The sequence below is a fragment of the Marmota marmota genome, unplaced genomic scaffold (assembly GCF_001458135.2).
Source record: "Marmota marmota marmota unplaced genomic scaffold, marMar, whole genome shotgun sequence".
In the NCBI taxonomy this organism is placed as follows: domain Eukaryota; kingdom Metazoa; phylum Chordata; class Mammalia; order Rodentia; family Sciuridae; genus Marmota; species Marmota marmota.
The window spans coordinates 7,977,070-8,002,013 of record NW_025999999.1 but is presented as its reverse complement, the minus strand read 5'-3'; the positions used below and the strand labels follow the sequence as shown (position 1 = coordinate 8,002,013).

The window sequence follows — 24,944 nt, the reverse complement described above, 5'->3', positions numbered from 1 at the left end:
CTTGCTATGTGACCTACGCCATTATAAGGGCTTTCTATACATCCATTATTTCATCTCTACAAGGTTGCCTCCATAAGCCTTTGACCTTTTATCTAAAGTTTCTGGGGCCAGATGTTGAATTTGGAGTGTTTGGGATTTTAGAAGGAAAATGGTTCCCGAATCATATATTACATATTACCCCAACAGGACACCACAATCCAATCCAATGATACTTATGCAGCAAAATGGTTGTTTTTTAAAATACTTTTATTAGTTATTGATGGACCTTTATTTATTTATTTGTTTATATGTGGTGCTGAGGATCAAACCCAGTGCCTCACACATGCCAGGCAAGTGCTCCACCGCTGAACTCCAGCTCCAGTCCTTAACAGTTGAATTTTCATACCAAATGATATACAGAAAGGCCACAAACTGCCCAACATTAGTTCTAGTCTATTTTTTTGGGGGGGCTGGGGGTGGTACTAGGGATTGAACTCAGGGGTACTTGGCCACTGCACCGCATCCCAGCCCTATTTTGTATTTTACGTAGGGGCTGGGTCTCCCTGAGCTGCTAAGCACCTCACCATTGCTGAGGCTGGCTTTGAACTCATGATCCTCCTACCTCAGCCTCCGGAGCCGATGGGATTATAGACATGCACCACGATGCCTGGATTGAGGACTTGTATTTTTAGCCTCATTTCATAGGTGAGGGAATAAGGTGCACACACTCCCTGTACCTTATTCCCTCATTTATGACCTTTGTTAAACCCAGTGTCACAAAGCTGGAAGAACAAACAGGCAGCCTGACTCCAGAGGCAGGGGCATGTGAAAATACTTGGAGGACAGGTTGGGGGAGCAGAAATTTGCAAACCCGTTTGGGAGGAGACCTGGCTTCCAGCAGCCCACCTTCATGAAGCTGACATCCTCTGTCTTATCGAAGAGCAGCTGCAGGGAGCCCAGCAGCTTCTTGGCCTCCTGCATGCGCTCCCCAAGGTGCAGCGCCTGCGCCGCGTTCTCGCTGCAGAACTTGGCCTGGGCCTTGTCCAGCACCTCTACTGTTTGCCGCAGGTCTTCATCCAGCAGCTGGTGCAGCTTCTCATACTGCAGCCGCACCTCCTCCTTCAGCTGGCTCACTTTCTCCTGTGGGGTGGGGACAAGAGTAGGGAGCCAGGTGAGTACTGGGACAGCAAGACCCTTGGATCCCAATGGTAAGGTCCAACCTGCCAACTCCCCACTGGCATCACTGAGCTTTGTACCAGCCACCCACGAAACAGTAGGTCTCAGGCACAGAGTCACCCAACATGCCCTACATAAGGAACTTGCCCCAGATCCTGAGTATGTGCTACCCCCAGCCACCATCCCCAGCTCCAGCTTTGCTACCTCCACCAGGCGCTTGTCTGACTCAAGCTTGTACAGCTGGTCCTCAATGTCTTGCTCTCGTTCCTCCAGCCGGTCCTGCTGCTTCATCAGCATCTTCTGCAGGGATATTTGGGGTAGAGACATCAGAGGGGCTGTCACTCCAACCGTTACCAAGGGTGGCTGAGCACTATCCTTCTCTCTGTACAATGGACTCAGAGAGGCCTAAAACCTCTGCCAGCCAGCCCTTCCCGGTGCTCACGAAGCCCTGGGGGGCCCAGCCCATGACCAGCAAGGGGAAACCTGCAACAGCCACACATAGTTAAACCCTGAGCTTTCTGAAGGCAGGCAGCGGACAGCACTTTTACTTATCTAATCATACCAACCATGCTAGGAGGTAAGTGCTATTATGACCCTCATTTCACAGAAGAGGAAATCAAGGCCCAAAGAAGTTAAGTATTTGTCCAAAATCATACAGCCAAAAAGTGGCACAGCCCAGGTGCTCTGGCAGCAGGGTCTGTTCTTATTCTAGCCAAGCTGCCTCTCTCCGGGGAGCACCATCTTACAGGTGAGTATCCTGAGATGCAGGGGATCAAATAGCCTTTCTGAGGTCATGCAGGACTCCTCTGGTCAGTCCAAAGACCTCACCTTACACAGGCCCTAGAGGGCATGGCGCCAGCCTCCCTCCCTTGCTCTGGAGCCTGAGAACGAGACCTCTGGAGTCCCTGCCAGTTCCCTCAGCCCCAGTGGGATCCAGACAGAAAGGAGACCATGGCTCCTAAGACTGAAGCTCTTAATTTCTGGCGTTCACAATCCTCCTCTTCCTGTCCCACCACAAGCCTTTTCAAACCCTTGCTCAAGAACCCTCAAGGACCTCTCCTTTCAAATACTTTGGCAAGCTAATGAAGTCTCTTTTATGTCTGACTCTTTCAGCCAGGTGAGCTGACATCCTGTCCCCAACGCTCTCACACTTTAGCTCCCTGAATTCTGGCATCTCCTCTCTCCTTCAAGGACCAATTCTTGGAATCTTTCTGTGCCCGCTGCTCTGACTTTTTGTAGGTCCTTCCCTGTCCTGGTCATGTAGTAGGGCTGTCACCCTCTCCCCTTCCCCTCCCTCTATAACTGTACTGTATAGCAAAGTTGCCACTAGTTACATGTGGCTACTTTACAAGACTCACAGCCTCTTAAGAACAGGGCATCACTGCTCTTTCTTACCTGCCTTCATAGCCAGGCCTCAGAAAGACCTGAATACCACCCGGTAAATGCAGGACATATTTACGGAATAAACCCAGGGGTTCTGCACACAAAGTAAGATTTGCCATGCAGCTCTGAGCAATTGCCCTCACTCACAGTGATGTCCACTCAACAAGAAGCAACTCTCTTTTTTCCTCTGTGGGGGCCTCAGAGTAACCCTTGAGTTTTACTCCATGACTCCTGCACTCTCCATCACACCCAGTTGGCTTCACAGACAAGCTACCAGGGGCTAGGGTTGTGGCTCAGTGGTAGAGTGCTTGCCTAGCATATGTGAGGCACTGGGTTCGATCCTCAGCACCACATATAAATAAATGAATAAAAGGTCCATTAACATCTAAAAAAAAAATTAAAAAAAAAAAAGACAAGCTGCCAACAAACCCTTCCTCATGCCCCCAACCCCTTTTCCATGTGGAAAAACCAAGGTCATGGAGACACTTCAGTCACACCCCACTTTGTATAGGTAGCTACCCTAGAAACAAGCACAAGGATGTGGGGTACAGGAGGTGTCGAGGCTCTTGTTCTCAGCTGGGGAAGCCTATGGCTCTCCCCTAATTGGCTCTGCCTTTCAATGGCATAGCACAGAACCTCGAAGAATATGACTCAGGAGCCCTTTCTTTTTGGCAAGTCCCTCACCCAGGCTCAACACACAGGGATCTGCTGTCAGCCTAGGGGACAGACCGATAATAAAAACAGCTTGGGTGAGGGCAGGGACAGAGGGGCACTCATGCGCTCATGCACATACCAGCATATATCGCCACCTGGGAGCCCTTCATGCTTACACCTACACCCAATCTACTGCACAGCAAAGGCTGGGCCTCCTGGAGGCCCCAAACAATGGAGAGGGCCTGTCATAAAGACAAAGCAGCCAGGGTGTCCTTCAGAAACATTAGGCCTACTTGCCTACACTGTAACAACCGGCCTCACACTCTTGTCTGCTGGCTGCCCATCGTCCCCCAGGTGCACCTCAGAGTTTAGGCCACTCTTACTGTCTCAGTACCCAGGATATCTGACAATCCAGATCCCCACTTACTCCACACACCTTGTATCGTGGTCTCCCTGCTCAACTACTTCTTAATGACCAAACCTATAAGTAACAGATTAGGGGGTTCAGGTGAGGGGTAAGAAAGAGGCAGCTCTAGGTTCCCAGCGCAATTTCCCTGGGAGGATAGAAATGGGGCTGCTCCACTCCCACCCTACAGGTAAGTGGGAGCCCTTTCCCCATCCCCCTCCAGGAGTTCCTTTCCAGAGAGGGAAGGAGCTGCCTCCTGTCCACTAGGGGATGGGGGTGGAACTTAGCCCCTTCCTTTTTCCTCTATAATTCCAGAGTCTCCCTGGCAGCACTTCTACCCTGGACCCTATGGAATATCTCTGCTTAGTGTCAGGGTCTCAGGGCCCTCTGAAGGGGGAAGAGAAGGGAAGTCCAGCCCAGGCCTAGCAAAGGCAGTGGCAATGCCCCCTAGCTGGTGGATGGGTCTCATTTCCCCTGACCCACATCAGAGGCCACTGGGCTTGTGTCTCTACTGAGTGCAGGAAGGAGAAGGACACTGGCCAGAGACAGTAGTCAGCCAGGGAGTGCTGAAAGCCGCCTACTCCCTTCCCCTCCTGCTTTGGGGCCTACCTTCTCTCAGGGCCAGGTGATCTTAATCCTGCTAGGGATACCTGGGAAGACGGGGTGTTGCTGCTGCCTCTAGCACAGGAGGAAGGAGGAATACCCACCTGTGCCCCATTTTCACCCTCTATTCTAGTTCTAACCAAATGATGGAATCAGGTTGGCCAGATGCTGGAGAACAAGCTGGCCTTGGTGGTGCAGACCTGTAATCCCAGCCACCCAGGAGGTTGTGGCAGGAGGCGAACAGAAAGGCAGCCTGGGAAGCAAGACCTGTACTTCTCCCCACCTCCAGCAGCCCTCTTTTCATTCCAACCTCACCAGCATCTTCAGGGAATCCCACATCCTAGTTTCCCACCTGAAAAGCCCCACAGCTGAGGTGCAGAGCAAGGCCTCCCAATGCAGAGGCGAGGGTAGAGGTGAAGCACTTTACAAAATGCTCCCACCCCACAGGGGCCTGCCTGGACTGAGGCACACTTCAAGTTTGTGGGAGTGGGTGGGCATGGTGGTGCACACCTATAATTCCTGTGACTCAGGAGGCTGAGGCAGGAGTATTGCAAGTTCAAGGCCAGCCTCGGCAACTTAGTGAAATCCTCAGCAATTCAGCAAAACCCTGTCTTAAAACAAAAAGTATGTGGGAGTGGGAACCATGATTTAGTCTAGTAGAACTCAAGGGACCAGGCCTCTAAAGGAGGAATATGTGTGATGCAATCCCACTCAGCAGCCCCTGGCCCAGGTGGGACCTGCTCATCCCTGTCCCTGCACTTTAGGGCCTCAGGCCTTCTGGGGTTGGTGCCTAGGCCTGTGAGAACAGAAGAATGAAGACTTGGGATGCTCTAGTACTATCCCTTCATGGCACCTGGACACCCTGTTCCTCAGGTAAGTCCCCAAAGGACTGATCTTTGAGCTGCTGCCTCAGATTCCCTTCCCAGCCTAGAGAGGGTGAATCCTGAGCCCCTATATCTCAACAGCTGGGAAAGCCTCAGGCCAGACGAGCCAGGCCCTGCTGGCATTTTTGCTGCCAGACTAGACTGGGCAGATAGGTGAGGCATGGGGACTAGGGGCTGTATAAAAGTTAATAAATAATAATAATAAAACCTCAGGTCAACCTTGAAGAGAAGCAAGGTCAAGAGGAAACGCCCCCAGAATGGGGCAGAGGCAGGTCCTGGGTTTGCAGAGAAGGAGAGCTGGCTCCAGCAGACCCTGTGGTGGGGGTAGAGCAGATGAGAAGGGGCAAGAAGGGGGCTGGACTGCTGAGCACTTCTTCCAGCTCAGGTTCTGCCTACTGCTCGAGCTGTCCCATCTTAACTTCCTCCCCAGTTGCCAAGCCCTGCTCCTCTACCACCTCTGTCCCCCCAGAGTGCAGGAGGCTCCTCACTCCCTGGAGCACTCTCTCCTCTCTAAAAAGCTTCTGCCCGCCTGGCCCTAGCCCCTGCTTGCACAGCCTCAGCCCCTGCCTCGAGCTACCATGTGATCTCCCAGACTGGGGAAAACTACAGACCCACAGAGAGAAGGGGTGACAGGGCAGAAGCCAGGGCAAGGAGAGAGAAGGCACCTCAGAGGCAAGCCTCGCAGACCCCAGAAGGCTTCCCAGCTGCGGAGTGGAATTAGCTTTTGCCATGCAGAGAGCAGAGCTCTGGGGCAGCAGAACAAAGAGGCGAGAGAGAGAAAGCCCCCCTTTGTCTGGGTCTGAATGCCAGGCCAGCCTGGGAGGAAGGCTTTCCCAGAGCCAGGGATGAGGCCAGCCAGGCTAGACTACTCAGCCCAGGGCAGGGGCCCAGCTCCCCCAGGACAGCACTGCAGGATCCATTCACCTACCAACACCTGCCAGATGCAACAGCTCACCCTCACCCCAACCAGGCAAGAAAGTCTCAAGCTCCTGACAGACTCACAGCCATCAGATCACCTGAGCAAGCACTCACACCAGCAGTCATGCTGACAACAGGGAAACACACACTCAACTTCAGCTCAAAGATGTACAGCCAGCATGGTGCATGCATGTGTATACATACACACACACACACACACACACACACACTTTCTTGACCTCACCGCCACACATGAAACTACTGCAAAATTAAGTCAACCACATTGTCCCTTCTCATAGATACCCACAGGACAGAAAAAAAATTAGTTACACGTAAAATATACAGAAGTGCTGTGCAGGCTACACACACACACACACACCTGCAGATGTGGAAGCACAACCTCCCAGAGCTGCAGGAGGCAGAGTAATCAATAGGGCGTACATGACAGGCGCCCCGCTGTGTCAGCAGGATCCTAGGGTAGAGGTGGGGGGCTGGGCCTCTGCCTAAGGCTCCTCTTAGAACAAGAGAGGAAGGCCAAGCCAGTCCCCTGCTTCCACAAAGACTCTGGATGGTCAAGGAAAGGGCACAACATGACCCTCACATTACATTCAGGTTCAGACACAGACACACCCTGTCTCTCCACCCCACCTAAGACCTCAGAAGTCTGTATGCTGTGGGCAGAGGGAGCAGTGAGTTGGTACTGCCAGAGTCAGGCTGCAGGCCCAGCCCCAGCCCCAGCCCCAGCATAGCTGTACCACCCAACTCTCACTCCCACAGCCTACCCAGAGATGGGCACACAGGGGCAGAGACCCAGGACTCCTTCCAGAGTACCGAGTCCAGAACAGGCATTGTGAACAGGGTGCTCTCACCCTAATTAGTTGCAAACCCCAAACTGGCCCAAGTGGTGTGATCCCCTCCCCAGAGAACACCTCTTCTCAACTCTGCACCTGGAAGAATGCAAGGAACAGGGTCCTGGCAACATTTCCAGCCTTGACCTGGGGTCCTAGGGATGACACAGCAGCACACTATGAATGCATATGCTCAAGCAGGCACAGATGAACATGCATGTACACACACCTCTGCAGAGCGCCCCCCCAACCTAGGCCTTCTTTGGGGTCCCTTACATGTTAAGGGAGGTCACAGGGGTGTTTTCAACACCCACCAGTCCCTGGTTACTCAGATGAACCCCTGAACCTGGGGGCCAAAATGGATTGTCCACTCAGAGTGGCCAGGCCTGAGTCCACCTGAATGTATCAATCTTGGGGTCTTAGCTCCCCTCCCCCAGTCTATGGAAAACATATTGAGGGTTTAGGTAAGTCCTGGAGAATAGTTCTGAGGCCCATTCAGTGGGAATCTAGGCTTCAGGCAATGAGGCCAGGAACACTGGCTTCCCAAGGGCAGAGTGGGGCAATGACCTGACTTGAAAAGGTTGACTGAGTCCCCCACAAGTTGTCCAGGCCCTGGAGGCCATGCTTGCCTTTCTGCTGCTCCACCCATCATTGGCCCAAGTGTACAAGTGGGTGCATGAGTATGTGAGGTGAGACAACCAGGGTTTCCTATTTCTAGTCAATTGATCTGCCATGTTAGCAGGACCCCCCACCCACAGGGTAGGAGAGGAAGGACAAGGGACCAAGGCAAAGGACTCTCTCCCTGACTTTGGGTGGGGTGGGAGAGACAGATGACTGACAGGGACAAGGTTCTTCTATTCAGCTTCCTCGTGGTTCATCACCCTACCAGGGCGGGGCTCCTATTCCTCCACTTTCAGTAAGTCAAACTCACATTTGAGTGACACTAAACTATTGAAGGATCTCTAACCCTAATGCCCTGGGGCACTGGAGAGAAAGGAGTGGAGGGGGAGCCTGGAGGAGGATGAGACTCAGACTGCTGGGCACAGGTGCTGAGCGAACAAAATTACACATCTGGACCTGATGCAGCCCACTACTTCTGAGCCTGCCCACACCATGCACACACACACACACACACACTCACAGAGCTGTTGACAAAGTTCAGTGTCTGCTTCCATCTATCAAGTCTTCCAGATCAGTGGTCTGTTGGTGGAAACCCCAGGGTACACACTGCAAACAAGTGCCACCCTTGTCCCCCCCAAGCTACAGGCAAGAGACAGATCCATTTAAAGGCAAATTTAGGCAGACTAAGGATATTTGCTCATTACCAAGTCAAGTATAATGAAGTTTTCTCCCCACCCTAACTAAAAGTCTCCCTGGCACTCGAGCCCACTATAGCAGCCTCACAGGTGTAGGCACACATACACTCAATACCCTGGGTGCTGCCCCTCCCTGTTCCTTTCAACCACCTCTCCTTCTTTCCCCTCCTTACTTTCCGCTGCCAATCCCAGGACAAGTACTGGCCAGCCCTCCTCTCTCTAGCCTCTGCACTTTCCCAGCCCCCTCTCCTCAGCCCTGCTATCTTTATTAATAGCAGCAGCTTCCCAATACTGGAGAAAAGTGTGGGTTGTGCCTGCACAACCCACACTGCACAAGTTGTGAGTCCGGGTGGAGGACAACCAGGTTCCCGGCTTCTCCACTTCCCCAGGCCTTGGTCTTTTCCAACCATGGGGGATGGAGGAGAGGGAGTGGCTCCTTTCTCCATCCCCCACACTTCCTTTAAGAAACCAGAAGCCTATCCTGGCACAAAACCCCAGGGCTATAGCCCATCGGATTGCAAACTAATTATACAGCAAATTTGTTATTCCACCCTTTGCCTGCGGTGGCCCTCCTGCCTTTTGTTGGTTGAATATGTATGTTTTTTGATTGTTAAATAGTGACTCATTGTGAGTAGTCCCCCCCACACACACAGGAAACAGCCCCCATCTACAACCTTGACCTGCTTGAGCTTCCTCATACCCAAGCTCCGCACTGGCCTCTACTAGCCTCCAGGGGCCCCCACCCATAAACACTCCCAGTTCTATTGGAGCCCAGTCCTATCAAAGTGATATCACACCCAGGCCCCAAGCTGGAGCTTCAGTGATGGCCCAGTCAGTCTTAGGACAACCCCTTCCTTCTGGTGTGACTCAACCCTTGAGAGCCAGGGGACTGGGGAGGGACCTAGGAGGAGTCCCCTTCAGTGAAGGGGACGGAAGTATTGCCTCAGACCAGCTTCCAAACCCTGCCAGAGGCCTGGGAGGGAAGGCAATTTTGACATTGGCCGCTGCTGCAGGGTGTATACAATGGGAGGGGGGTGCGGTTCCATAATCACCAAGCCGGCAGCCCAGGGGAGCCAGCTGCCTGAAACCAGATTTCAAGGCGGCTCAACCTTAAACCCACAGGATTCTTTTTCCGTCTCTCCCCCCCCAGCCCCCCTACATGTGGGAGGGCTGTGCAAGTGGGCTGGGCTGGGAGGAAAGGGCTCAGAGTGATGAAGACACATACTTTAAGGTTTGTTCATGCAGGCGCGGACAACACAGAGCAGCTTTCTCGCACACAGGAGGAAGCTACTGGGACTAACACGCATAACAGAGGCACTGTAGGGTGCCTCCTCTGGCTGTCCAGGCCTTGATCAGATAGATACCTGGAGTTCTGCTCCCCCTCCGGAAGCTCCCCCCACTCCCCAATGTGTTTCCAATAGAGCTTAAAACTAACATGGCTGCTTTTGTTTACTTCCTCATTGGTATGCCAGCATCATGGATCATGTCAGCCACAGCAGCGGCACCAGGACGCTCATTACATAAACAGCAGCTGGAGAAGCAGGACCGGGGTCACTGCCTTGGTGACTTCCCGTAGGGCTTACTGAAACAACGCTGGGGGAGGAGCTGCGCAAAACAGAAAAGCGACACCCAAACTCTACCTTTTACAGCACCCGCCCCCCAATTCCGTAAAGGAATCGCAAGATGGACCCTAGGAGCATCGGCTCGGGGAATGTACCCAGCAGAGATCTGGAACCTTTCTTGAAGGCCCTTAACCCCAAACTTTCAGAGAAGAGTTTGGTAGGGGGTCTCTAGCCTGCTGTCACAAGAGTCAGCCTGTCAGGATGGGTGGTTCCCAGGCGAGAGGGTGTGTGTGTGTGTGTGTGTGTGTGTGTGTGGTGTGTAAGAGTGTGTGTGTGTTCGCGCGCGCGCGCGCGCGCAGGGTACTTGCCCGGATCTCATTCCTCCGGATCTCCACGTCGCACACCGAGTGTCCCTGATGCGCGCCGCTGTAGTAGCAGCAGTACTGGCACACAGCCACCTGCTCGGCCTCGCAGTGGTAGAGGCGGTAGGCGTTGTGCTGCGGGCAGCTCCAGGCCCGCACGTCGTCCGCCTCCACCAGGAGGTGCCCGCGGGCGGTGGAGGGCTGCTGCAGGTGCGTCTGCACGTGGGACTGGCAGCAGGGCGCCTCGCAGCGCAGGCAGACCTTCTGCGCGGGCAGCGGGGGGCCGCGGCGGCAGAACACGCAGTGCAGCGCCGCCGGCGGCTTTTCCACGTGCAGGGCGTTGAACTTCTCCACGATGTTGGTGAGCTTCAGGTTCTTCTCCAGGCCTGGCTTCTGGTTGTAGGCCTGGTTGCACTCTGGGCAGCGTACCAGGCCACTGTCCTTGGCCCATGCCTCGCCAATGCAGCCCCGACAGAAGTTGTGTTTGCACGGGAGCTGCACCGGCTCCACGAAGACGTGCAGGCAGATGGGGCAGATGAGCTCCTCCTCGAAGCAGTTCTTCCAATTCTCCGCCATGGCGGCTCCGAGCAGGGGGCCCGGGCAGGTCTCTCCAAGTAACCAGCCCTGGGGGTCCGTCCCGTGCAGCTATGGGCCTACCGAGCCCCGAGCTCTGGCCCCGGTCGGCCCCAACAGTCGCTCAGTCACCAGCGCCTTCCGCGTGCCCGCCCCCCAGAGGAGGGAGCCTTGGTCCCCACGCCGCGCGCGCCGCCGGCTGCGTCTCCTCCTCCCGAGCGCCTAGCGGGAGGCGGCGGACTGCGCCAGGGCCGTGGCCGGGGCACCAGCCCTGGACGGGGAACGTCGGGGGTCCAAAATTCCATATAAGAGGCCGCCTCCCCGTCGGCGCGGCTAAGGCAGCGGCGGCCCGAGGCCTGCGCGCCCCGCAACTGACATCTGGGCGCGCCCCAAAGGCGGACGGAGCCCGGGAGCAGCACACTTCCTCTAGCGACGGCTGCGGCGATAGTGGCTCCCGCCCGGCTCGTCGGCGCCGCGCCTCCCTCGCCTGGCCGGGGGCCGAGGTCCGAGGGACCCGGGAAGCGAGTGCGGCGGCGCCAAGGGTTGCTAGAACCGGACCCGGCGAGCGAGGCAAGCCAGCTGTTCCCGGACCGCGGCGCGGGCGTCCGCGGCTGGCCGGCAGTGTGCGGGCGCGGGCTGCGGGGCGCAGGCGGGCCGACTCCGGGGCGCTGCGTGCGCGCTGGGGCAGTCATTCAGATGAAATTCCAGTCCCCGGCCAGAGACACCAGCCCGCCTCTGCCTTCCTCCTCCTTCACAAATAGAAACGGAAGGGGGAGGGAGAGAAGTGGAAAAAAAAGGCAACCAGAAAGGGAGGGAGGGAGAAGCCCCGGAGGTGCTCCGGCCTGACCCCCTTGTCGCTACTTATGCGCTCCCCCGAGGCCCCGCGCTGGGCGCCCCCACGGCGAAGAGACCCCGCTCTCCGTCGCCGCGCTGGGCGGGCGCCTCGGCTCTGCCGAGGAAAACAAGGATTGATCAAACTAGAAAGGAATTTTTCTNTTTCCTGCCTCGGCTCGCGCGTCTGCCGCTCCTCCTACGGAGGGCGGGCGGGGGGGGGGTGTGGGGGCTAGCTCGCTGCCGGGGCCGGGGGAGGGGGGGGTACGTCCTTACGGCCAGCCAGTTAGCCCTGCCGCCTGCTCAGCGAGGGAAGGGCGCCTTCGCCTCTGCCTCACTACCACGAGAAGGGCAGGCACGGGAAGGCCCTGAGGGACCGGCTGCCAGGGCACACTGGAGTCCCCGGTTCCCCAGTCACCGCCCGGCCTTGGAGCCACAGTCGCCAAGTATACAATGGGTTGGGAGGCCCTCAGGGTGGGGATGCTGGAGAGCAGGGGTCTGCGGCGAGTGGACTGGAGCGGACGGAGATGGGGGGTGGTGTTCGTACATCAAGGCCGGTCCCGCTACTCGAGAAGGAAGCGGGGAGACGGGGAGGGGGAGGTGAAGAGAAAGCGGCAGGCGGCGCCTTTAATCAGCTCCCGCTGGTTCAGCCCACCCAGCACTAGTGAAGTAGATGGGCGGGGCGAACTTTTCCGGAAGTGCTATTACAGCTGCAAAGGCGCCTGGTTCCTCCCCTTTTCCCTGTCTGGAACTGGGGCTGTTCCAGAGTCTGCTTATGCTATTGGTCCCCAAGATGGGGCTCCGCCTCTTTAAGGCGGGGCAACCCCGAGAGTCTGACGTGACTGGTTCACTAACTTCGGTATGTTAAACATTGGGTTGGGAGAGGGTTTCTGTGTATCTTACATGGGCGATAATGCCAGTTCGTAGTGGGACCACTTCTTCCTGGGCCTCTTCACCTGTAGCTCTTTTTTACTTGAGGGAAAGGAGGGTTTGTTAATGAGTCTGCTCATCTGTCCTGTGGAACTGAACCGAGAATTGCAAAGGTTCACTGTGGGGCAATTTCCTGATGTCTTTAATACTTGTCTTCACATCCCTGACGCTTAAAACTACCGAGCATTATTATTCCTTTTCTATTTAGAAGGAAGCTGAGGCTTAAAGAATTAAAGTAATTTGCCTTAATTGGTCAGTCCACAAATACATAGTATAACAAAAGACTTCTTGTATCTGTCATTTTTCTAGGCCCTGGGGATTGATTCCCTGGCAAATGCATGAAAATTTTTTTAAAATTTAAATATATGTAGGATACTTTCTGTGATAAGAGAGTAAGAGGCACACACAAAGGCTCTACAAAAGTAACATCTGAGCTGAAACCTGAATGCTCAGGAGGAATCAGGCAAGTAACAACATCGAGAAGAGAAGAGTGCGCCTGTCTGAAGGAAAAACAAATGCAAAAAGCAATAGAACAAGCATGTCCTACGGCAGAAAAAGGCTGTGTGGGAGGGAGAAAGGCAGGTAGGGGCCAGAACACACAGAGTCTTACAGGTCATAGTGAGGAGTTTGGATTTTAAACTGAGCAGCTGTGAGATCTGGTATATATTTTGGAAGTAGAAACAACCCGAATTACTGATGGATTAGATATGAGGTAGAGAGGAATCCATGCAACAATAGAAATTCCATCTCAGGGGTGTAGGAATGAGATAAAAATGTACTTATCTCTGTATGTAAAGCAGGGTGCTGTAATCCCAGTGAATCAGGACACTGAGGCAGGATGATCACAAGTTCAAGGCCAGCCACAACAACTTAGCAAGACTCTAACCAACTTAGCAAGACCCTGAAAATAAAATATATGTGGTTTAGTGGTTAAGCACCCCTGGGTTTAATCCCTGGTACCAAAATAGGTAAATAAATAATAACACACAGACTTCTCTCTACCTTCTTATTCTTGGTGGTGGTGGTGCTTGGGATGGAACACTCTAGGCAAGTGCTTTACCACTGAGCTACACCCCCAGCCCTATTTTTATTTATTTTAATTTTTGCAGTACTGGGAAGTACTGGGGGTGGAACCCAGGGCCTTATGCATGTTATGTGTGCACTATATCACTGAACTACACCCCCATCCCTGTTTACCCCCTTTTTTTGGGGGGGGAGGTGTCGGGGATTGAACTCAGGGGCACTTAACCACTGAACCATATCCCCAGCCTTTTTTATTTTTTGAGACAGGGTCTCAATAAGTTGTTTGCAAGTTTCTGTGGCTGGCCTTGAACTTATGATCCTTCTGCTCAGCCTCCAAGTCTCTGGGATTACAGGCCTGTGCTACCACACATCCAACTGATCAAAATGTTCTAAAATGACTCCTAGAGCCAGCTTGGCAGGAGGATCAAAAACTCAGTTGATGGGGCTAGGGTTGTGGCTCACTGGTAGAGCACTTGCCTAGCATGTGTGAGGCACTGGGTTGATTTTCAGCACCCCATATAAATAAATGAATAAAATAAAAATCCAACTAATTAAACAAAATATTTTTTAAAAATATTTAAAAATTCAGCTGGGCGCAGTGGCCTTCTTCTAATTCCTCACTTTTCTCAACTTTCAACTTCACTTGAAAGACATCATACTGTTCTGGTTTTCTCATCTTTTAACTTCTCCACTCAGCAATTTCCAATTCAGCAATATTGACAGTCCTCAGAGTCCTTCTCTCCATCCTCTTACTAATCTCCACCTGTCTTTGGGGGCCTTTCATTTAGTCCTCAGTATTTATTACTGATGACTCTTCAGCCAATATCTCCAGTTTCTCTCTCTCTCTTGGATTTTGGCCTCAGAAAGAGGTAGTTCCATTACTAAAAAGTATCTAATAAATCATCACTGTCCCGGTTGCAGAAGCTTTTCACACAGATTTCTCTCAATTACCTTGAATTCAATGAATTGGAATCTAAACTCCTCATCTCTTCATATCCTAGCCTCTCCCTCTGTCTAAGATTCCCAATCTCAGTGGATCGATCCATCAACTATTTAGTTGTTACTAAGCCAAGGATCAGGGAGACAACCTGAACATTTTTTTGTCCCTCATCTATTTTATCTAATTGATCAGTATCAGGTCCTGTAGATAGATCTTACTCTTAAATATCTATATACTCGTATACTAATTGCTCATCTTGACATCTTCACTTGAAGGTACAAGCATCTCAAACTGAAAGTGTCCAAAATATACTATTTCTGCTCCAGTCATCCTTGACTACTTCTTAACATCTCCATTACTGGCTTCCCTGTTTCTGTCCTTACTTCCAGGAGTGAATTCTCAACAACGTAGTCAGAATAATCTTTTAAAAATATGTCAGCAGGTGCTGGGGCTGTGGCTCAGAGGCAGAGCACTTGCCTAGCATGTGGGGGCACTGGATTCCATCCTCAGTATCACATAAAAGTAAATGAGTAAAATAAAGGTATTGTGTCCATCTACAACTAATATATATATATAAATATGTCAGCAGCCAGGAGTTGTGATATGTGCCTGTAGTCCCAGTTACTCTGGAGTCTTGAAAGGGAGGATCACTTGAGCCCATCACTTCTGAGACAGCCTGGGTAACATGGTGAGACTCCACTATTTATTAATAATGAACAAATTAGCTAATAAATAATAATTTTATTTATAAATACATTCATCTTTCACGGCTGTTTCTGGGTCTGTTTCCTTGTATTTCCCTATTGTACCATGAGCTCCTTCAGGCAGGGCCTGTGTCCATGAGAGTAAAGGCATGTGTTTGCTAAAAAATAACTGAGTGCTTAATTGAGTAATAATAAATAAATAAATAATGTAAGTCAAATCACATCACTCCTCTGCTTGAAATCTTCTAATAGCTTCCAAGAATGAAAGTTGAAGTTTTATAATTGCCTATAAAGCCCCACACAATCTCACCTGTGGGTAACCATCAGGTCTCACTTCCTATTAACTCCCCTTTCCTTCTGCTTCTGTCACCTTGGCTTCCCTGTTGTTCCTCAAACATACCTGATGTGTTCCTTTTTAGTCTTTGTGGTTATTCTTCACTTTGTGAAGCCCTTTCTTCCTCCAGATTGCTCTATAGTTCACCTCTTCCTGTCATTGCGGTCCTTTGTTCAAATGTTACCTATGTAATCAGGCCTTCCCTGATCTATTTAAAAATAGACTTTTTGTAAAAATACATTTCATCACTGTCTATTGCTTGGATTATTTCAGTAGGTCCTAAATAGTTTTCCTAAAGAACAACTGAGTAGGGCTGGGGTTGTGGCTCAGAGGTACAGTACTTGCCTAGCACCACATAAAAATAAAGGTCCAACAACAACTAATAAAATACTTTAAAAAAAAGAACTGAGTGCTTAATTGAGTAATAAATAAATAATGTAAGTCAAATAATGAGAGCTCTCATTATTCCTCCCCCTCTGCTTGTTTCCACAGAGTATATCTCCATGTACTATGTATTATACCTTTAACAATTATTATCTCTCATCATAAAATGTAAAAGGAGTGATTTTCTTTTTTTAAAAAAAATTTTAGTTGTAGATGAACATAATATCTTTATTTTACTTATTTATCTTTATGTGGTGATGAGGATCAAATCCAGTGCCTCATGCATTCGAGGCAAGCACTCTACCACTGAGTTATAACCCCATCCCAGGAGGGATTTTCTTTAATGCTATATTCCTAGCTTCTAGAATGAGACATAGCATAGTAGATGCTCGATAAGTATTGAATCGATGAATGAATCCTACTCTGTCCATCCTACTCTTCTACTTAATCCATGTTTGACTGGTCACTTTGCCTCCATTCTTACTCCCTTTTAAAACATTGTCCATCCAGTAGGCAGTGGCATGATTCTAAAATGAGTTTGATGCCTTAAGCCATATACTCAATTGGTTCAACAATTTGAACCAAATAGTTCCCAAGAGTGTTGAGGCATTTACTCTTGTTGTTCTGTCTGCCTGGAGAGCTTTTGAAAGTAAAGTCCCCACCTCTTTTGTTTGACTCATCCATAGATGTTCCTAAGATTTTAATTTAGATGTCACTTCTTTCAGGAAGCCTTTTAATCTCCCCAGACTGGTGTAGATACCAGACATCTCATGTCTGTTTTTTCATGTGGGAGGCCAACCTTATGGGTGACTGAGTTACACTCCCTAGCTGGGTGCTAAGGCGCTCAGTCACAGAAATGGGTGTGTCTTGCTACAGCCCCATGGGTGAAGCTATGCTCACCTGTTCCTTTGTAATATAACCCCTTGCCCTGTTTAGGATAGAATCTTCCAATGGAAGTGCCTTGTGTGTGTCCCCTCCTCTTACTGTGCCCTTGGGTGTGGCCTACCCAGGTGTCAGTCAACCTGCTGACAGTGGACATCATGAAGATAGACTCAGCCCCCTGAAACCTGACCCCTTGCCTCATTTGAATAGCTTCTCCTCATTAAAAGGGGTCAGAGCGTGTTCTCGCTCTCTCTCTTTCTATGGACCCTTAACGTCAGAGGAGCCGTCACAGCAACCCCAAAGAAAAAGGTATTTGTGTCTCTTGTGTGGTTATTTCGTGCAGCCCGGTTAGCCCAGTTTAACTAGAGTGACCCCTGAGCCTTTTAGTCGCGAGAACAGAAACCCGGCAGTTTCATATGAGCCTTTCAAAAGCTCTGTGAGGCAAATATCCATTGTAGGTGAAGAAACTGAGGCATAACTTAGTTAACCTGAAGTCACATTGGTACTAAGTGGTAGAAGTAGGACAGAAGGATAGAAAGCTGCGCAGTGCCTTCATTTTTCATGACTCTTGCTTGCATCTGTTTACGTGCATTTCTTCCACTGTAGTATGAACTCCTTCAGGCAGGGCCTGTGTCCATTTCGCGAAATTTAAGTTTTGGCATGTTTTTGCTGAAAGAATAACTGAGTGCTTTCTAGTTCTTACTGTTCCCACAGTGTTACTGGAGAGGCTCAACTGTGCACAGTGGCCTTCATGTCTTGTACAGGTGGCCACCTGGTAGCTTTATTCTCCATGACTTTTGAGCTCTTATGGTACTGAGATGGGGGGAAGATGCAGTTTGGGTAAACTGGGTAAAGAAGGAACAGTTCCCTGCCCCTGGTTTTCTGGCTTCAGTAAGGTCACAATGCCAAGACTCCTTCAACCCTCAAGTTATTCAGAAAGCTATGCTCATACAACCATAGATACCCACCACCAGTTGACTGCTCCTCCCCCATTCTGCCTACACTCAGTTCTCTCCTGAGGACTTTGTACATTGAGGAGAAGGGGAAGAGGACCGGGTCAATCCCAGCATGCCCCCAGAAGGGGCCTGTAGATGGTTGCCCTTTGTAAACTACATCCTGCACTGCCGATACAGTCTGGGAATACACTTTCCCTTTTCCTGCCAGCAAATCAAATCATCCCCTCATCCCCATCCTGCTCTCCCCACCTCCTTCCTCCCTCTCTGTGGTCTGCAGCTGCCTTGGTGCCTGGCAGGCTGGCCTGAGTCACTCCCAGCTTGCATTCTCCTTCTAGTCAAGACAGTCTGGCCAATCTCTCAGGCTGTCCAGCCCCATGGTCCTGGAGCATATATCCCCCCTCCCCAGATAAGGCAAAGCAGATACCCGGCAGAATATAACAGCCTTTCTGAAGGAGCATTAAAAATCACATGGCAGGGCTGAGGATGCAGAGCACTTGCCTAGCACTTGTGAGGCCCTGGGTTGAACCTCAGTACTAAAAAGAAAAAAAAAAAGGTCACATTGCAGATTTTCTGCTCTAGAGACTTTGGTGTAGGCCCAGGAGCCCTTCTCTTTCCAGAAAAAAAACTCAGCCGGTACAGTCTCCCAGAACCACCTAAGTACAGGGTATCACTATTCTGCATTTTTTAGTTGTAGTTTGACACAATATCTTTATTTATTTTTATGTGGTGCTGAGGACTGAACCCAGGGCCTCACACATAGTAGGTGAGTACTCTACCGCTGAGCCACAATCCCAGCCCACTATTCTGCATTCTTTGGGGCAAGAACCTCACCCTGACCCTGGGTCTTTCGAGGCCAGTCAGATGAGGAGGGTGAAGTAACTGCCCCATCTCCAGGGAGCAAGGGGAAGGGACACAAAGGGATCATCCTGTGGTTGTCAGCCTGGCTTCACATCCTCCTAGCTCCCTTCTTCTGGCCACCAGAGGGATTGAGGCTCATGTAGGACCTACCCCTATGTGCCAGGGGCCAGCCCCTTGCCAGAGTTCAATAAGAGGTCACAGGGGAAGAAGGGGTACTGATCTCCTCCTAGAAGTCCCCCCAAGCAGCTGGGGCTCATAAAGGATGACAAGAACTAAGAGTTCTTACACAAGAACTGACAACCCCCTCTCCTTGCCTGTCCTAGCCCTGGGTGCTGCAGCCCATCCTGAGGACCAGAAGAAAAAGCCCTGTCAATTGCCAAGACAGAAAATCAGGTCTAGCAGTAAGACACAAAGTTCTGGGCTAGCTTGGGCAATTGAGCATGACCTGTCTCAAAACAAAACAAAACAAAACAAAAAACAAAAACAATGGCTGGGGATGTAGTTTAGTGGTTGAGCATCCCTGGGGTTCAATCCCCAGTACCAAAAAAAAAAGTGTGAGGTCCTGGGCGATCTCACAGGTTTCAGGAACTCTGTCTGGATGCAGACACCACCTTGTCTGCCTAGGACTCTAGGCTGTTGCTTCCCTGGGCCCCCCAGCATGGGTCCTGGAGAGGCAGTAGTTGCAGGGCAGTCCAAGGAAGGAAGATACATTCACCTAGCCCAGGCCTAGAAGACTTGGTAACAAGTGTGGGCTGGCCTGTATCCACCCATGAGTGCAGCTGGTTTTGAGATGCCCTTCCTTCCAATCCTGAGTCCTGAACCTAGGCCTAGGTAAGGAGGTTGAATTTAAATGCTTGATGAGGGGAATAGTTAGCTGGAAGATGGAACAGGACTTTCAAACTGGAGGTGAGGAAGTCCTACGTTCCCCACCTGTTGGGCGCCTCTTCTAAAGGGGATGCAGGGATTGGTGAGAAGAATAAGGAATGGCAGAGAGAAGGTCCCACCCACTCAACTCAGACTGGGTTCCTCACTCCAACCCTCTGACCTTAGAAAAATCAAGACCCATGAGGGAAAGCCTATCCCAGCACTTTTCTGCATGACTGTAGAGTCACCAGTTAGGCAACCCCATGCCTTGCACCCTCTGCACTCCCAACAATACTCCTTAGGTCTTCCCCTACCTGGGCACCAGGCTTCCTGCTCCACTATTCCAGGCAGCCAGAAAGGAGCACACAACTCAGGCGCTTCTGCAAATATGTTTAATGCACTTAGATTACACAGAGGAAGAGGGGCAAGAAGGAACGACGTCATCTAAGTGAGTCACTCAAAAATTCTTACAAAAGCCCCAGGCTGGCTGCAGCTCCAGGAACCGAGTCGCCACTGACATTAAAAAAAAAACTAATATAAAATTTTACAAAAGTCTGCTTCTTGCAGCATTCAGGTACTTGTACAAAAGGAGGGGTCTTCCTACAGGGCTCCTGACTTGTAACAGGGACCCAGGCACCTCACATGGCATACGGGTCCTGGAAGGCAGAGAGGGAAGATCACATAAAAAAATAGTCCAGGGAGTTCCACTGGTCTGCCCCATAGGGGCACCAACCTTCAGTTTTTCTGTCCCTTCTCAACTCAATCTCAGAAACCATCCCAAGACCTTGGGTCTGGTTTTAAGAATTCTCTAGCCCTTTTAGACTCACCCCAAGGCTTCTTAGTTCCTGCCCTAGAGCCTTGCCCATGGAAGAATAGGAGGCACCAACATCCCTGCCAGGCCAGAGACCTTGCAGGAGCTTCCCTGCCCCCTCAGAATGGCAGCCATCCTCTTGCAGCCATATTGGACCTTAACAGCCACAGGAGTCTGCCTTAGACAGCAGCAGGTACAGCAAGCAGGGAGCCTCCTCTTCTCCGAAGCTTTAGTACCAGGGACCTGGAAAGATGGGGTAGGACTGGGCAAGCCTGAAGAAGGGGCAGACAGAGGGAGACAGAGAGTCCCTGCCCCCTTGATCCATATAGCTTCAAGGAGGGAAAGAAGGGGTTCATTTACTGAGTACCCACCATGTGCTGGGCACCATACAAGGTCAGTCTAGCTTGATCCTGTCAGGGTCCCCTCTCACCAACCAGGAGCTCACTGGAGAACCTCCTCCCTGAGAAACCTCAGAATCCATGGGAAAGACCAGATGAGAGATGGCTGAGGCCTTATCACTCTCCTGGAGCCAATGTTCTGTAGAGAAATAATGGGTGCTCAGCACCAGCAGGATCTTGGATATTCATAAGGCTCCCAAAGTGGTGGGGGCAGAAAGGGGCCCCAGGCTTCCTGGGCTTATCACTCAGTACTTTCCTGTTCCCTTCTACCATCCCCAACTTCCCAAGCTCAGGGCCACCAAGCAGATGATGCTATCATTCAGTTTGTAAAGGTCCTGCAGGTCTGGGGCAAGTTGTTGACCAGATGTTTCATGGACTGATGACAAAATATAGCTCAGAAAATGTACCTATTCCCACAAAGCAGGCAGATAGAGGTAGGGATCCCTTAGGCAGCTCCCAGGAAGGGAGAACTTGGGGAGATGCTGGTTGGGATGGCAGGATAACAAATTGATGGCACCTCTCTGCCCATGAAATGTCAGAAGACAAGATCTTCAAAGGTGGGGCTGCCATGATGGATGAAGATCATCCAGCATCCTTCAGGGAAAGTTCTCAGGGCAGCAGGCTGCTTCTTGGCTGGAAGGCCTGAGGCCAGTCTCTCCCACATGCTCCAGGCTAGTTGCCTTGACATTCTGAGCTTGGTAGAGTTAATAGGATAACCCTGGAGTTGTACAGAGGGTTTGGGCCTAGTGGACCCTTGGAAGTCCAAAGTTCCTTGGAGACTCTAGCCAGCATCCTCATGACCTTGGAGGCAGCTCTCGGAGGCTGGTTATCTCATCAGAGGGATTCTGTACCCTATGGGCCTCCTGATGCTTCCTGGTGGGTGCCCATGTAGGTGGTGGAGGTGAACAGAGCCAGGGAAGAGCCCTTCATGGTCCTTGACAGACAGAATGACTTGTTTTAGAGAGGTCTGAAGGGTGATTTTGAAGTAGCCCCCTGGAGTTGGAGGCTAAGAGGACAGGAAAGGGGCTTTCTAATTCCAGGTAAGAAGTGGGAGATAACTCAAGAGTTAACTCTAAAACTTTGGGTCAAAGACAGGTTGGCTTCTAGAAGGCAAAATGTGCGATCTGTAGTACTAGGGTTGAGGGACCAAGGACCACAGAGTCCATGATGTGCTGGGCGTGGTGGCACATGCCTGTAATTCCAGCAGCTTGGGAGGCTGAGGAAGGATTGCATGTTCAAAGCCAGCCTCAGCAAAAGTGAGGCACTTAGCAACTCAGTGAGACCCTGTCTCTAAATAAAATACAAAATAGGGCTGGGGATGTGGCTCAGTGGTGAAGTGCCCCTGAGTTCAATCCCCGGTACCCCTCCCCCCCCCAAAAAAAGGAGGCCAGGATGTAAGAAAGGAGACAGGACAAGGAACAGGGAATGAAAAACAAGAAAATAATGGATGCAGGGAAGACTGGGGTGGGGTGGGTGGAGGTGGGGAGCTGGCAGAGAGCAGTACAGGCAAAATCAAAGTGAAAGAAATGGTGAAAGGTTGACTTTTCAATTTTTAATAAGCCAGAGTACTGTAGCCTGGGTGCTGGCAAGCCTAGGGGATGAGGAAAGGGGACAGGGGTAGTCAAAGAGCTGAAGACCTAGGCCCTGAGTAGCAGGTGGGGATGGTCTGTGAGGTGTGCAATGGTGTGCAATGGTTGGGATGGCAGGATAACAAATTGATGGCAGGCCTGGTTGAGTGGGAAAGGCCTGGAAGTTGAGACCGGGGCCACCAGTATCTTTGAGTTCTTAATGACTCCTGAACCTTGTGGGAGCCCAGTTCACTTGGAAAACAGCAGCAGTACTGCTTCCTGGCACCAGCTACACTGGGCTCAAGGCTGTATGGAGAGTATCCAGGTTCCTCTGGCCCAGATGGGAAGAAAAGTTCCTCTGGGAAGCAGGGACTGCTCCAGGACCTGGAATCCTTTTCTGGGAGAAGTACAGGGGCAGACAGAGGCCCCTGTCTGAGAGAATGGGAAAGTTCATCTGGGAATAAAGTTCTGCTTAAAAAACATTATACAGACAGCTTCTGGACATCTTTGCCATACAATAAAATACCATTCGGTTTCTACAAAATAAAGAAGAAAATCAAATGTAGGAATCATTCCATGACTGGAGCAGCTCAACGAGCAAAGACGTATGGAATTGAACTGGGCAGCCACCCATGTGTACTCCACACTGGGCTGAGTGGCAGGGGTAGGTGAGGACAAGGCCTATCTCCATCCAAGGGCACTTCAAGGGTTCAGAGTCAAATCTCAATCCAGAACCCGTGGTGCCAGGGGTGGAGAGGGTTTACATGTGCCCACTCACTGGCCCAGTGGGATGAGGGCCTGGTTACGTGGACTTGGCTGGCTGGAGGGCGAGGCCCCTGAGCTGGAGGTGAGGCAGGGGCCTGTGGCCATACATGGGAGTCGCACAGTCGTCCTCACACTTGTCCTTTTAATTTGTGGGAATCTCCCTTATGCAGTTGTTATACCGGAAGTCACTAGAGAGCAGCCGGGCTCCCCTTGGCCCCTGCAGGGCCTAGCCCAGGCTAGTGCAGAGGACTGTCGAACACCACATCCGGGAGGATGGAGACTTTGAGCTTCTTTTCGGGCCAGCTGTACTCTTTGGGAAGTTTGAACTGTGGAGGAAGCAAGCACAGACCCAGAGTACATGTGATTAGCAGCGAAGGAGGCCAAGAGAGGCAGGATGCTTGTCCAGGCACTATCTCTGGGGTGCTGGGGGAAAGAGAGAGGTCACTGGATACCAGCTTCATTCTCAAATGCTAGACCCAGGTGGGCACCTGGGATAAAGTTGCTGAAATTCCCTCGTCTCTTCTTTCCCCTTGCCCTGCCAATAACTAACCAGGTTGGAGGAGGTATGTTTCCCTGCTCTTTTTTAACTATGCTGATCTCCCTCCTGCTTACTTCCTTGGTTCTGCCTCCAGCCACAAGCATGTATGGAATCTGCTCCCTGAGGCCCTGAGGCTGGCACATGGCAGGCCAGAGCAGGGTGCGGATGCTACAGGGAAGTGGCTTGAGGTCTATCATTGCCATGGCCTCTTTTCAAGACTGGTGTGGGCAGGACCCTGAAACTTGTCCTCCATACCTTTGCCAAAGGGTCCAAAGGGAAGGAGGCCCTAGTTCAGATCCAAAGTCAGACTTTCATTCGTGGCCTTGGTGGGAGCAAAGGAGCAGGATCAGTGTGGTTTGAGCCTGGTGCATTCTCAGAAGGAACAAATCCCCATGCTGCTCTCCCTGGTTCATTTTCATGCACTTCCCATGGTCCCTAGCTCAGAGTGGTGGCTGAGAAGAGACCAGGGTCTTCCGATCCTACCCTAGAAATAACTGATCAGTTTGTGTTGTTTCTTCTGCTTCTGCTTACCTGGGGGCTTATGGTAGGGAAGAGAAGAAGCTGACATCTCATTTTTTCTGGATTTTAGGACCTTGCATGTAGATTGACACACCGTTGGTGCTCAATGAATGTTCACTGACTTGGGCTAATACTGGAGCTTGGAAGCAGGGTCTGTCTTTTATGAGTCTTACTGTCTTGGAGCTAGACCACAAGTTAGGGCCACGATGAAAAGAAGAAAACTGCTCTCAGCCTGTCTGGAGCTGAGCTGGAGGTGAACAGGCCCTGATGCTTCCTGGCTGGCTCCTTCTACCCTCCCTCTGGATGGGGGACTGTCCATGCCAGGACAAAGTAGAGAGTGGGGCAGGGTGTGGGGATAGCCTTTGGACAGGAAAGCAAAAAAAAAAAAAGTCATTTTTAGTGACCTACTTTCCTAAGCTCCCCTGGCTCCTATCCCTTTTGCCTGGACTGTCCCTCTCCCACCCCTTCAACACCCAAGCTTAAAGCAGCAACCTGGCGCAGCGCCACCCCAGTGTGACAAGGCCTCTCCGGAAGCACTTCTGGGCAGCTGGCTCTGGCCTGACTGAATGGGAAGCCAGGCCTCAGAGTCAGTGACTTATGGGAGTTGATTAGTTGGCACCAATTGAGTGCTTGATGACTTTGGAATGTATATGAATTAATTTATCAAAATTGTATCCCAGAGGATAGAGAAGACAATGCCTTATTGGGGTAAATGGCTCTCCTGTCCACCCAGAGATCCATCCAGGATAGCCCACCTTGAGCGTTTAAAGTCTCACGAACATCAGAGGCCTCTATATCCTGCCTATGTGCCCCTGGGAGCCCTGGCAGCTGAAAGGTCCTGCCTTGCCTCCCTCTAGCTTAAAAGCCTAGCCCTTGGGAAGTAAAAGAGCTCTCCCCCAAACACATTTCCTGGAAGACAGGGCAAGGGAAGGGTCTGTCTCTGCCACAGGGAAGGGAGGGCCAAGAAGAGCTCTC

At 51.3% G+C, this 24,944-nt stretch overlaps 3 protein-coding genes across 16 annotated transcripts in view; 1 reads left to right on the top strand and 2 right to left on the bottom strand.

The window, feature by feature from the left end:
• Nucleotides 1-11,449, bottom strand: part of Trim8 (tripartite motif containing 8) — a 14,741-nt gene extending 3,292 nt beyond the window's left edge. The window contains exons 1-3 of the mRNA XM_015494725.2: nucleotides 10,098-11,449; nucleotides 1,360-1,455; nucleotides 886-1,119 (exon numbers count right to left, since the gene is read on the bottom strand). Coding sequence (XP_015350211.1) covers nucleotides 886-1,119; nucleotides 1,360-1,455; nucleotides 10,098-10,667 — 900 coding nt within the window. The 5' untranslated portion in view covers nucleotides 10,668-11,449. The remainder of the gene's footprint in view (nucleotides 1-885; nucleotides 1,120-1,359; nucleotides 1,456-10,097) is intronic.
• On the top strand, nucleotides 10,739-11,449 carry LOC107149841 (translation initiation factor IF-2-like). The gene has a single exon (XM_015494726.2). The coding sequence runs from the start codon at nucleotides 10,739-10,741 to the stop codon at nucleotides 11,423-11,425; it is 687 nt and encodes a 228-aa protein (XP_015350212.1). The 3' UTR covers nucleotides 11,426-11,449.
• A 1,269-nt stretch (nucleotides 11,450-12,718) lies between these two features.
• Nucleotides 12,719-24,944, bottom strand: part of Sufu (SUFU negative regulator of hedgehog signaling) — a 120,045-nt gene continuing 107,819 nt past the window's right edge. For 4 of the 14 annotated variants that reach the window (XR_007349134.1, XR_007349136.1, XM_015494724.2 and 1 more), the window contains one exon: nucleotides 19,749-20,026. Coding sequence is in view for 8 of the 14 variants with exons in the window: in XM_015494724.2 (XP_015350210.2) it covers nucleotides 20,009-20,026 (18 nt within the window). In the remaining 6 variants the exon portion in view is untranslated. Of the gene's footprint in view, nucleotides 13,307-19,748; nucleotides 23,239-24,944 lie in introns of those variants that run through there. The other 10 variants (XR_007349132.1, XM_015494721.2, XM_015494720.2 and 7 more) reach the window with 6 other exon arrangements.

Excerpts from the sequence above, each read along its gene's own strand:
- LOC107149841 (XM_015494726.2), top strand. The coding sequence starts at position 10,739 with ATGGGCCTACCGAGCCCCGAGCTCTGGCCCCGGTCGGCCCCAACAGTC.